This window comes from Phocoena sinus, chromosome 12, assembly GCF_008692025.1.
Source record: "Phocoena sinus isolate mPhoSin1 chromosome 12, mPhoSin1.pri, whole genome shotgun sequence".
NCBI classification, from domain to species: domain Eukaryota; kingdom Metazoa; phylum Chordata; class Mammalia; order Artiodactyla; family Phocoenidae; genus Phocoena; species Phocoena sinus.
In genome coordinates this window covers 7,013,926-7,026,491 of record NC_045774.1, presented here as the reverse complement: position 1 = coordinate 7,026,491, position 12,566 = coordinate 7,013,926, and the positions used below count along the sequence as shown (strand labels likewise).

Below are 12,566 nucleotides of genomic sequence, written 5' to 3'. Positions count from 1 at the left end.
CGTTTCTAGAAACGTGGTGTTTCCTCAGAGCATTTCCTGTGATGTTTGGCACCAAGGGGCCCTCGGGGTGTGCTGCTTGCCCCAGATATGCAGAGGAGCTCTCCAAGAATGTTCCATCCACATCACTGAGACACGGACTCCTTGTGAAGTGAACAATGCACAGCCACCAACACAGAGCCAAAGAAGCGCAGAGTCAACACACCCACGCTGAGAGCAATGCAAAGTCACCCAACGTTTCTGAAGTGACATGACAGAAAGTCCCGTGGTCTTTCCCAACAAAAACTTCTGTTTTAAACAGTTATTAGAAAAGTTTGCTGAGAGGGCAGGAAAGTAACTGTTAGATTTTTAAGTGATGGTTTGCTTTTCAGAGCCCTGTCAAAATTTTTTAAAAATTTTATTGAAATATAGTTGATTTACAATGGTTGTGTTAATTTCTGCTGTACAGCAAATTGACTCAGTTATACATATATATTCTTTTTCATTATGGTTTATCACAGGGTATTGAATATAGTTCCCTGTGCTCTACAGTAGGACCTTGTTGTTTATCCATCCTGTATATACTAGTTTGCATCTGCTGACCCCAAACTCCCAATCCTTCCCTCCCCTCCCCACCTCCCCCTTGTAGAGCCCTTTTAAATTTTGATAGCACTGGAGAAACTACCTAGTTTTAAAGCAGCCGGGGTTCATCTGGAGCTCAGAATAGAGACACGATGGCCACGGCCTCACCAGGTAACCCTTTCGGGCCACGAGTGGCACGTCCTGGGCTTCCCTCCCGCGCCTTCAGCATTTATTGATAACATGTCTTCAAAGATGGACTCAGAAACTCTTTGGATACTTTTATTGACAATTTGAGTACAACCTTAGACATAGTTGCCAAGTATTTCTTTACACAGTTCAGAGAAAAATAAAGATTCTTCTGCAAAGACTTTATTTCTGTTCTTTTGCTAGATTCACAGTTTGTGGCACCGTTCAATGCTCAGACATGTTCATTTATAGTGGTTTGTGGTTCACACTCGTTTAGAGTGGCTGCTTGTTCTTTAACTTGTTTTAAGAATCAGTATTCTATTCTGAAAAAAAAAAAAGAAGGTACCACCAGGGAAGTAGCAGGGACCTAGGACGTCCACTGCCTGCATGAGTGGGAGCAAACCTTGTCTGCCTGGCGCACCCAACAAACCATGCAGATCGGGAGGGGGCAGTAACAGCAAAGTCATTAAACCGCAAAGCTGTGGCGCGTATAAGACGCTGGGTGCCCCCCTACAGAGGGAACCACCTGACTGTCCTGCCGGCTCCGCGTACGGAGCTGCTACCTGCTGGGACTGTCGGTAACTCGCAGGCAGGCCCCGCGTGCGTTCCAGGCTGAGCCCTGATGCCAGTCATGGGGATGTGGGGCTCCAGCCTGGTGACCTGCCTCTTTCTTACTTGGGAGACTGGCTCTCCGCTATCTCTGTACCGTCCATAGGCTCCCTGACAGGAGGTGGCAGCCTCTGGGCCATGCTGGGGAGGTCGGATTTTCCGACAGAGTGAAGCCATGTGAGGCCGTTCCCACTGACGAGGCTGCCTCCCCCCTATCATTTCCCAGCTGCAGGACCTCTGAGGAAGACGGAGAGGGGGGACTGTCCCTGGATGGATGGTTAGGGACAGAGGGACAGATGTCCTGGGGGAGTCTGCTGGGGTCCTTCCCCCTCTCCCACCAGCAAGGATTTCTGGTGCTACATCTACAAAGACAAGGCCTGCTATAGATTTCATAATTTCCAGGGTCTCTAAATCCAAAAGAAACCCTGTGCTCTAGTGAGAGTCATTACACCCTCAGTGATGGCCATGATCTTCCTGAGAAGGCGGATGAGAACAAAGACAGTGGTTTGACTTTTCCATCACACGCTGTGCTGTGGAGGATGGGGTTTGCCGCATTCAGTGTAAACACATCTCTTTTTGATGTATCGTGAATGCCTCAAAAATAAAAAAAGGATGAAAATTTGATAACCAATCCAATTCAAGCCATGTTAATGTGAGGAAATATTCTCGTGTGAGTTTACATCCTAGAGAAAGAACTCTGAATAACCCCTTGGGGCGGCAGAGCCCCGAGTGGGCTGTCCTGAGCCATGTTAATTACACTTATAATGCATTTTGGTTCCGTATCACTGCGATTCGTCCCCAATGACCCCCTTTATCCCTTTAGGCACATTTTTGTTGTTGTTGCAGTTTCCCTTTGCACTCTGTTGCTTTGACAACTTTAATCTGAATCAGATCTGAAAGGGGTCCAGAATAAAATATTTTGGTGTAAAATATTTTGATACAAAAAAATATAGTTAACATGGTCCAGGTGGACAGAAAGTGCATAAAATTTCATTTTGATGATCTGGAAACGCTCCTTCTTTACAGATTCTGCTTTAATAACCTGCATGTTTGTTAACACTGAGAATCATTATGAAATCATTTCTAAAAGTGTCCCCTCTAGAGGCACCTTATTCATTACATTGACTGTGAAGCCAGATGTATGAGCTTATTCTCCAAGCTGAAAATGAATGTTTAAAATCAAATTCTCAATTGTGTAATATTTTCAGAAAAACAATTTCTTTCTAACGTTGCATATAATTAAATGAAGTGAATGTACACTAAGTTTTGATTTCTTCCCTATACATTTGAACATTCAATGTTCAGATTAAGTTTCATAATTTCTCAGTTAGTTGACAAGCTGATTCGTGCAGAGTTGATATTTCATTAATGCAATACATAAAAATAGAATTCTTGGGGATAAACACATGGTTTTGACTATTGCCTGTGTTCTTTGGGAATAGATGCTTTCTGAAAATTTAAATAAAGGCATCGCTTTTTAAGCTGTGAATGTCGTTCTTGGAATCCATTGCAGTCAGTCTTAGAGAGAACCACTGACAATAGTTCCTCAAAGCTATTTCCCACCTCACCAAAGGCTTCTTCCCATTGTTTGCTGATGGTAAAAGGCAGGTAATTGAACCTGAGAAATCTCTGTGTATTTTTCCAGCCTGACTTGAATTCATTCAAGAATGACAGCCCATACAAAAGGTGAATTGCACTGCCATCTGTGCCCTGGTGTCCGTGTATTGCCGAGGCCTGCGAATACTTCCTGATTGTCTCACCATTAGCTTGGCTGTTTCTCAGGGGCACAATGAAAGGGATCCTGGGAGCTTCTCTTATAACTGTTTTTGTGATTTTGGAAAGAACTTGAAGAGTGTGTGTGTGTGTGTGTGTGTGTGTGTGTTTAGAGAAAGGAGAAGTAGCAGATGACACTAGGACACTCTGTATATTTCCCAGCGGGATGGCGGCTGAGTGCGCCTGCGTGGCCACTGCTCCAGCTACACGTCGAACCAGTGGTCCCCCATGCAGGCGCGGTTCCACTCCAAGCCGCAGTTCCAGCACCACTCGAGCTGGCACTGGGGCTGCGGGCACTTCATGTGCATGCACCCTCCTGTGGGCAGACAGAGGCCACAAATAAGCACCCGGGAAACACTCCCGCACCAGCCTTTTGTTCCAGAAATGCTTCCTAACAGAATTATTGCAAGCAATCCAAGAGCAGAATCTGAACTGAGGAAAACAAACCAGAAAGGCCACTGGGAAGTTCTAAAGTTCTGACATTCGTCAAGAAATGAGAGAATAACCTATACGGGAAAAAGATCTGAAAAAGAATGGAGATATATATCTGATTCACTTTGCTGTACACCTGAAACTAACACAACATTGTAAATCAACTATACTCCAATAAAAATTCAAAAAAAAAAGAAATGAGTGAGATTGAAGCATGACACGTCCATCAAGGGCAAATTTTACTTGTAAATCTGAGTTTACTGACTTCTCTTAAGATGGGATTTAAAGACAAACGCTTTGTGTTTCACAGACGAGGTCGATTCCTTATTTAAATATACAGTAAATTTAATATTTTAAGTATACAATAATATATTTAACAATTAATACATAATAACGTCAATATATACTATGAGTAATTTTATCATTTCTTCAGTATTACTTGGCTTGAAAAAATTCATAAGACAGGAGTTGGGACAGCTGTTCCAAAAGCATTTAATAGTGAATAGGTTACTTCATGCTATTCAAAATTTTATTTAAGATGAGGATAGCGAGAAACTAATGAATACTACTAGGTGCTCTACATCTGTTATGTCATTTATTCCTCAACAGCACCTTGTGAGATGAGGGTGTTAACTGGTTGCAGAATTTTCTCAAGGTCTCAAGGCTTTTAAGTGTGAAGCTGGAGGTTTAACCAAGATGTGGGTGATTCCAATGTTCTTTCTTTCCAGTATGAGATGAAAAGTCCCTTATTTGGGGATTCCCCACCTCCCCCATTTGTTAAATACGTTCCCTACTTGCTTCTGGGCATCAGACACCAAGTCTGCCGCGAAGTCAAGAGAAAGTTATTTGTATGAAGTTATATGTAGAGAAATGTTTGTGAATGACTTTCCCAGATAACCCATCAAAAGCAATGTCTTTCCTTGAATTCCATGTAGCACCGAATGTGCTCCATTGTTCAATTTTATCAATTGTCTTGTTAAGCCATTTTTTCTTGCCAAATTTTCCAAAGAATTGCTTCAGTGCTGTCTCTTTTTTTTTTTTTTTTTTTTTTTTTTTTGCACGGTACACGGGCTTCTCGCTGTTGTGGCCTCTCCCGTCGCGGAGCACAGTCTCCGGACGCGCAGGCTCAGCGGCCATGGCTCACGGGCCCAGCTGCTCCGCGGCATGTGGGATCTTCCCGGACCGGGGCACGAACCTGTGTCCCCTGCATCGGCAGGTGGACTCTCAACCACTTCGCCACCAAGGAAGCCCAGTGCTGTCTCATTTTTATATTAGAAGCTTGGCATGAGAGCTTGCACTAATATAAAATATTTATGATTATGTAACTACAGGCATTTGTTTTAGACCAACTTAAGGGCATTTAAAATACCATAGTTTTCTACTTCTTTTTGGTTTGCTTTAAAGATCATTTAAAAATTCAAATATGTGGAAAATAAAGGGAAAAACGTGTGATACTTTTCTCTTACTATTTCCCAATTAGCATTACACAATTACAGGATTGTGTAATTTTCAACACATATTTATTCACTGCGCACTTAGGATGTCAATAATATAATAAATAATGTGATACTGTATAATCACTTAAATTTCTCTGGAATATCATAGAGAATGCTTAAGCAATGTATTCAAATTCAACGGACTATTAAGTGAGACTGAATGAAAGGTTGAGAATGTTCTCCTATTATACCAAAATCTTAACGGATCTGGAATACTAGCTTTAACAAGTAAGATTTTATTATAGAAACTAGACTCACAATGGCACAGTGGAATAAGAAGAAAGGAAATAGCAAGAGAGAGGATATTCATGTTGTTAACTTTCTTTTCTTCCTGATGTGTAATATGGAAGGAATATGCTAGACCCCATGATTTGGAGAAGAGTCAGGGACTCCGATTCTAAAATCCTTGCCGGCTTAAACGTAAACTCGAGCACGAAGCTGCTGACCACGCCGTGTTCATGTGTGGATATTTGCATGGAGAAAGTCTAGCTTCCCTCTTAGAGGATTCCGTCTCCTGACTGATGCTCAAACCATGAAAAGCCCCAACGGTGCACAGCCAACACACCATGGCCTGGCCACTCTGCCCTTAGATTTAATGAGAGATCAGAAGCTCTTGAACGACCTGAAGGCAAATTTAACGGGCAACAGACGCTTACTGCAGAGAAAATGAATCCTGAATCTCATCTGTTTGAGGTGGAAGTAAAGGAAGAATTTCCGGGGATTAAAGGGCGTTGTAGGAGGGAGTGCCAAGTTCAGCCTGCGTTTAAAATGGAAATAATTCTCATTATCATGACAGCTTTGCTGAAGGAAGAACTACTTTTCTGGGATTCAGTTGAATAGGAAACAGGCTATGAATTTAGGTAGAGAGCCAGATAATGAGACTAGCTTTTCTTGCTAATGGAGCCTAAGTTTGTTCTGGTCGTAGTGATATCCTTTAAAACAGTAGAGACTATCATTAATAAGCTGAAAGTTTCAGCTTTTCAGTTCATAGGTTAAAGATCTATAGGTGTGCCCTCTAAGCCAGTGGGAGAATCAGGTTTCCCTGAAACGAAATCCAGTCCTACCTAATCCCAGACTCCTAGATGTGTTGTTACTGTCTGACACTTTCTCAGTACGGGTCATTCATCTCGAATTGATTCAAACAAAATTTTGAGAAAGCATAAACCTTCCCTTTAGTCCTTCATGATCATATGCTACACAGAATTGCGAAGAAGCATTTTCCCTCAACAATATATTCTGTGCATTTTTTTGTTTTTTAATATATTTAGCTCTGCCTCATTCTTTTAAAGATTGCCTGTCCCTCTACCCATTAAAGAACACCTGCATATGCTCCAATTTTTCATGATTTAATGATTCTGAGAATATTCTGGAACACATGTACCCGGACCTTTGGCAAGGAATCAAAATTCCAAGAGACAGAATTGCGTGTCCAATGGGGATCCACCTTTAACATGCTATCCTGGTTATTGTAAAGTGAACACACGTTCTGTTAAAAATTAAAATCAGTTGTAGACACTAAAACCAAAAATCTATAGGTGAAAAATCAGAGCTTTCCATGGAGAGTACATCACAATATTTCAAAGAAAGAACCAGATTAGGAAACATGTCTACAGTCAGGAATCACCTGACCCCTTCAATTCCACCTTCTGGGGCTGCAGGTGTGGTCTGACTCAAGGCAGGCCTGAGCACGTCGTTTTCTGGCCTCACAGCCCGGAGCGGTTCCCTGTCTTACAGAATCAGGTCCAAGCCCTGCATGTCATTCCGGGCCCTACATTCCTGCCACCCACCGCTTCGGCAGATGCTCCTCAACCTTTTCCAGGAACTCCAAACAGCTGGGCTTCTCGCACACACCGGCACTGATGCTCTACCCTCCCTGCCTTTGCACCTGCTGGCTGCCTGGAAGGCTTCTCTGCCACGTCCTTGCCTGGCTTGTAACCCTGACCCTTATTCTCGGCTCCGGCATCGTCTCCACCAGGAAGCCGTCTCTTAACCACAAGGTCTTCCTTTACTAGCTTGTTTTCTCTGTCATATTTTATAAGGTTATCTATTTATGTGTCTATCTCCTTTCCTAGCTCCTTTTAAATTCAACAAATATTTATTTATCGGGTACTCTTCTGAGGAAAGAGAGCCTCAGGGCCCACCCTGGGGCCGAGGGCTGGGTTTCACGCACAGCAGGCCAGCTCTCAGCCCCTGACAAACCAGTGAGTATCTCTAGGTATCAGAGTACTCTGGGGAAATACTGGACCGAGAAGTTTCCCTACCATCTTCTTTTTTTTTTTTTATCAGATGCAAAGTGTTTAATAGTGTTAATAATATGTAAAAATAAGGGTGGCTAGTGAAGGCCCAGTGAAGAGAACGTGGGAAAAACAGTACCTGTGCTTCGTTTATTTCTCAGCCGAGCTAATGCTGCTGACCCTACCGCGCACGTACTGACGTGTTTCACATTTAGAAAGAAGGCTGGGTGCTGGGCTGGGATGGCTTTAAGGTGGATGGCATGGGTGCCCCGCCGGCTCCCGCGAGGTAGCAGGGCCCCCGGGAAGGGGGCAGGCCACAGGAATGCTCTGAACATAGACTAGAGTTGGACTTCCAGCAACACTGCAGAGCCCGGAGGGCTACACAGCGATGGCCCCCAGGCCACGTGATCTCACAGAGCAGCCATCAGAGCAGGGGGAGGTCAACGGGGGGAGGAAAAACCACAGCCACGAGCATGGTCGTGTCCCCAGAGCCCAGCTGGTCTCCCTCTCAGTGGCCTCCAGCGGTTACGTGGGGCCACTTGGCAGGAGGCAAGGGGCTGGGAGCTGGGAGGCGCTCCTTCTGGTAGGAGCTCTCTCAGGTCTCCCCACAGCTGTGGTGGCTCCCAGGGTGTGAGGATGCATGGACGTGACCACACGTGTAAGGGAAGGGAGACGCTGCCCTGGGTGTAGACTATCCCCAGGGAGAACCATCTGAATACGGACGGTGGTGTTTCGAAGCCCGTAAAGCTGTGCAAAGCAGCAGATATACGTGGGCTCCTGGGAGCCCCTGACTACGGTGAATGTCGTTTCATCCATCCAGAGGTGTCCCCAAGTTATCCCCTCCCATGCTTGAAATCTAGAGAGAAGCTGGTAGAAGGCAAAAATCCCATTCAGAAACACACTCATGGAAAGGCTAGTTTAATGACGGAGCCAAGCGTCACCCCAACATAAGGCACTAACTCTCCCGCCACAGGGATGGTGAAACCAGAGCCCGGAGTGTGTCCCGTGTTCGAAGGGATAGGAATCACTGACGTGAAAGAGAGAGTTTCACGGCCAAAAAATTGCGAACCAACTGGTTACACCAAGTTAAACAGATTCTTTACAAAAGGCATTCTGAACGGCTTGAATGTATGTTACGAATGGGGATAATAATAGCTTCCTTATGTGGTGTCTGTGAGGATTAAATGATCTGATACTCGAAGGGGACTTAGAACCAGCATTCAGTAAGTGCTCAGTACAAGTCAGTTGTTTTCCTTGTTGTTATTCTCCAAGAGGGGATACAGTGGGAACCGAGTGCCAGATGTGTGTGACGTGGTGGTACCTGCCTTTCCCCGCTGAGTAGCTCTAGACACCAAAGTAGTGGGGAGGGCGCTCTGGGGGAAATATTGGACTGGAACGTCTCCCTAGCACTCGTTTTTAAAAAGCAGGTGCAAAGTGTTCAGTAGTGTTAATAATAAATAATAATAAGGGCAGCTAGCGTTTCTCGAGTGCTTTCTCTGTGCCAGGCACCGGGAGGCATTTGCCACCCACCATGTCATATGGCTCTATTGCTGCGGGGCAGCTTCTGTTATCAGCTCTATTTTACAGAAGAGGACTTGCAGCTTAGGAGGCTAAGAAGCTTGACGTGAGAGAGCTGAGACTCAAACTCTGGCCAGATGGTGCCAGAGTCCCAGCGCTGAACTCCCCAGCTAGCAAGCCCTCGTAGAGCCCCTGACTGTCCCAGCCACACAGCCGACGCCCTGAGACGCCCTCACTTCTTGCCCAGCCCAGACTCACCATGTTTTTCCACCGGCACGTGGCAACGGGGACAGGGTTTAGAGGTCTTCTTGATCGTTTCTTTGGAGGCATGCTCCCACCGAGCCCGCTCTGCCGTCTTCTCATCAACTCGGTAGGCCTGGGTAAATGAGACAGAAGGAGCTGAAAGTCAGATCTTCACAGTGGGCTCCAACGTGGGTCCCTTGAAACACTGCACGGGAAGTTCTTAGAGATGGAAGTGCCTTCAGGCAAGAAGCTCAACAGTCAACTCACTTGACAAGTGGTGGGCGGCTCCTGGCCACGCAGGGACAAGCGCCGACATGGTTTCAACATCTGGCCTGTGCCTACAAGCTAAGACAAGACTGCAGTTCTGCAGTTTGAGTTCCTCTTTTTTATGGTCTTGAATAAGTGTAACACGTAACATCTAGTGGGTGCTTAACATGCAGGCAAGGTGACACATACCCTTAAACCTTCTTGCTAGATGTTTCATCAGGCGAGTGTACTAGTTTTTATTTTACATCGAGGACTAGACATGTTAAACAACTGCCCAAAGCTGACAGGCAGCAGAGTCTGTGTGACTCCAAAATCTTTGCTTTTAAACTGTCTTCAACATCTTATTATCTTTCATTCCTGCACCTGGACAGGAACGTGGTCACAGACAGGACGGGGCAGGAACAGGGAGGTGAAGCTGATATGATAGAGGAAGTGGCAGCAGGAATGCGGAACAGCTAGAGGTCAAGATTGGGCTCTGGAGCCATAGCCGCATGGGTTCAAATCCCAGCTCCACCTGGGTGCGTGGCTTTGGGAACATTCCTTAACTCTCTGAAAGTTCTCATCTCAGATGGAAATCAAAATGCCTAGTGCATTGTGGTATCAAGGACCAAGTGGGTTAATTTCTTTGAAGGTTCAGGACGAGTATCTGACACACATTACCTGATAACAGAATGACCTCCAGACCTACAGCAAGCTCTCAGAAATGTTTGCTAACATTATTCAAGTCAGAGGAAAGAATCACCCCTGACTCATATACCACGAAAAGGAGGAGGGATTTCAAAGGAGCCGCCGAAGATATTCTGTGCCTGTCTAATTGTTCAGACACTACAATCTCTTCACTTACTTCAGTGTTGAATGACACATGCAGAAAAAGAACTGGTACATTTTGGGATTTAGTACAAGAACTCTGTGGTCTAGAAATGTATCTCAAAATGTTAATCCAAACAGATTAACCCTCCTTCTTGGCCTCTATGGTATTAAATTATTTTCTTCTATGCTTTAAAATCAATACGAACGTGCGGGTCATTTTATTAACTTGTAATGACTCTTAAAACATTCCCAGAGCTATTTTTAGATTAAGAAAGTACTAAAAGTGACTTAAAATATAAATTAGTGAAGAAATCAAATGACATGAAATGCTCTAATACTCTGATATTACTCTAATAATAACATTGATGATACTTTACAAAGTTGTAACACATTGTTTTTTACACTTTGATCTCCATCATTTCAGTGGCCCATCAAAGTAACCTAGAGAAATCAGGCAGCTATCAAACTTATTCTACAAAGGAGGCCTCTGAGTAGTAAAAACGCCAAGGGCCAGGTTTAAGGATGCTCACCTCGTGTATAACAGCACCAGGGCCAATCAAATCAAAAATCTGGAAAACCTGAAGGATGGAAACCGAAACCAGAGATGCTCACACACGGGGTCTCCACCCAGCACCATGGTCTCTTAGCAGGTTTTCTAGATGGTGAGAGTGAAAGTAAGTGGTGCTGGGATGGCTGTGCTCAGAAACGACTGTGTCAGGGCTTCCGTGGTTGACAATCCGCCTGCCAATGCAGCGGACATGGGCTCAGTCCCTGGTCCGGGAAGATCCCACATGCCGCAGAGCAACTAAGCCCAGGTGGCACAACTACTGAGCCCACGCGCTGCAACTACTGAAGCTCACGCACCTAGAGCCCGTGCTCCGCAACAAGAGAAGCCCCCGCAGCGAGGGGCACACGCACCGCAATGAAGAGTAGCCCCCGTTTGCTGCAACTAGAGAAAGCCCGCGTGCAGCAACGAAGACCCAACACGGCCAAAAAGAAACGACTGTGTCAGTAAGTAGAGCAATCATCCTCGGATACCACAGTGCAGAGAGGGACCTAGATCAGATGTGGAATCTGGTGAGCGGATCCTCCATCCCAGATACGAATCCAATTTTTATCATTTCATCATTAGATTCCAAATATTTTTGAAATGTTTAAGTTTTCACTCTTTAAGAATGAAGTATTAGGAGGTAAATAACTATGTTTACACCTCATTTGCAGCATTTAATGGTTTTTATGGTAATTAGTATTTATTTTTCTGTTATTTCCAATAGAAAGTGAATCCATCCAAGGCCAAGATCACGTTTGTGTCTTCCTCTTCTCTCCAGCATCTGGCACAGCGCATGGTACCTAGCAGGCACTCAGTACATTTTAGCTGAGTCAGTGAACAAATGACACATCCCATGAAGGCACCAGCCCGACAATCGTCTGGAACAGGACCCCGAGAACCAGCAAGGGCATGTGGGGTGCATCCCTGATGGTGGTCATTGAGGTGAAACCAATTTCTTTCTGTTAATCAGCTCTCCCGTTCACAAAGGAAACTTCCTTTGTAACTCAGAGGACGTCATGTGATCTGTAAATACTTTGTTAGAATAAAGCAGAATCAGTTTAACCCTAAGAAGCAATCACAGGTCACGGAAAACTTCCTTTGGCTCTGGGACAACGTAGAGACCACTCATGGCCCAGAGCCCGGTGATGAAGCTGTGATGAATGAGAACGGACACAAGATTTAGCAAGTAGCTTTGTATCTCAAGTACGCATCTTCCAATCAGCTCAGATCACGTGTGGTCCTAACCCTAAGCGAACATAGCAAATACCCTTCCCGATCCTATGTCCCCAGCTTCTCTTTTTAAGGTTCAGGAGCTTGTCATTCTGTAGTAGTGGTTTAAAATTGCTTACTGGAGGCATACAGATCAGAGAAATATATAATGTTACTTATCAAAGACTAATTTGAAGACGCCACTTTTCAGCAATATGGCACACTGCATGCTAAGTGCAATTTCTCCGAGGTCTATATACCTAAAAATGCTGGATGGAATATGCAAGAAAAGTTTTTGCCTAATGGTTGATCTGATGGAAAAGTCAGGAAAATCCCTGAAGGTCAGGATAAGAGAGAGAAAATCTTACTGGTGCAGGGAGGGAGGAATCTGGTGTTTGCTATGGGGCTATTTTCCTAGTCACAGGCTGCCCAAGGCCTGGTCTTTACAAGCAGAGATGGGACCTGGGCCAGAGCAGGGTGGAAGGTGGAAAAATCCTCCCAGAAGAGAGAACTGATAAAGAATTGATGAAAAAGACTTATGTGCTGGTCTCAGCCTTCGTCCTATGGTGGAGCAGGTCGGAGAGACAAAGTTCCTCTGAGAATTCCCAACCACTAAGCCTTATGCACGGCGTTTGTGAAAAGAATTCATACCACTTGATTAGCTTAAAAATGGACTCACGC

At 44.8% G+C, this 12,566-nt stretch overlaps 1 protein-coding gene across 2 annotated transcripts in view; it reads right to left on the bottom strand.

The window, feature by feature from the left end:
• Positions 1-822: 822 nt before the first annotated feature.
• Positions 823-12,566, bottom strand: part of PRKN (parkin RBR E3 ubiquitin protein ligase) — a 1,284,475-nt gene continuing 1,272,731 nt past the window's right edge. For both annotated transcript variants that reach the window (XM_032651607.1, XM_032651608.1), the window contains exons 11-12: positions 9,065-9,182; positions 823-3,442 (exon numbers count right to left, since the gene is read on the bottom strand). In XM_032651607.1, the coding sequence (XP_032507498.1) occupies positions 3,330-3,442; positions 9,065-9,182 (231 nt within the window). In that variant the 3' untranslated portion in view covers positions 823-3,329. The remainder of the gene's footprint in view (positions 3,443-9,064; positions 9,183-12,566) is intronic.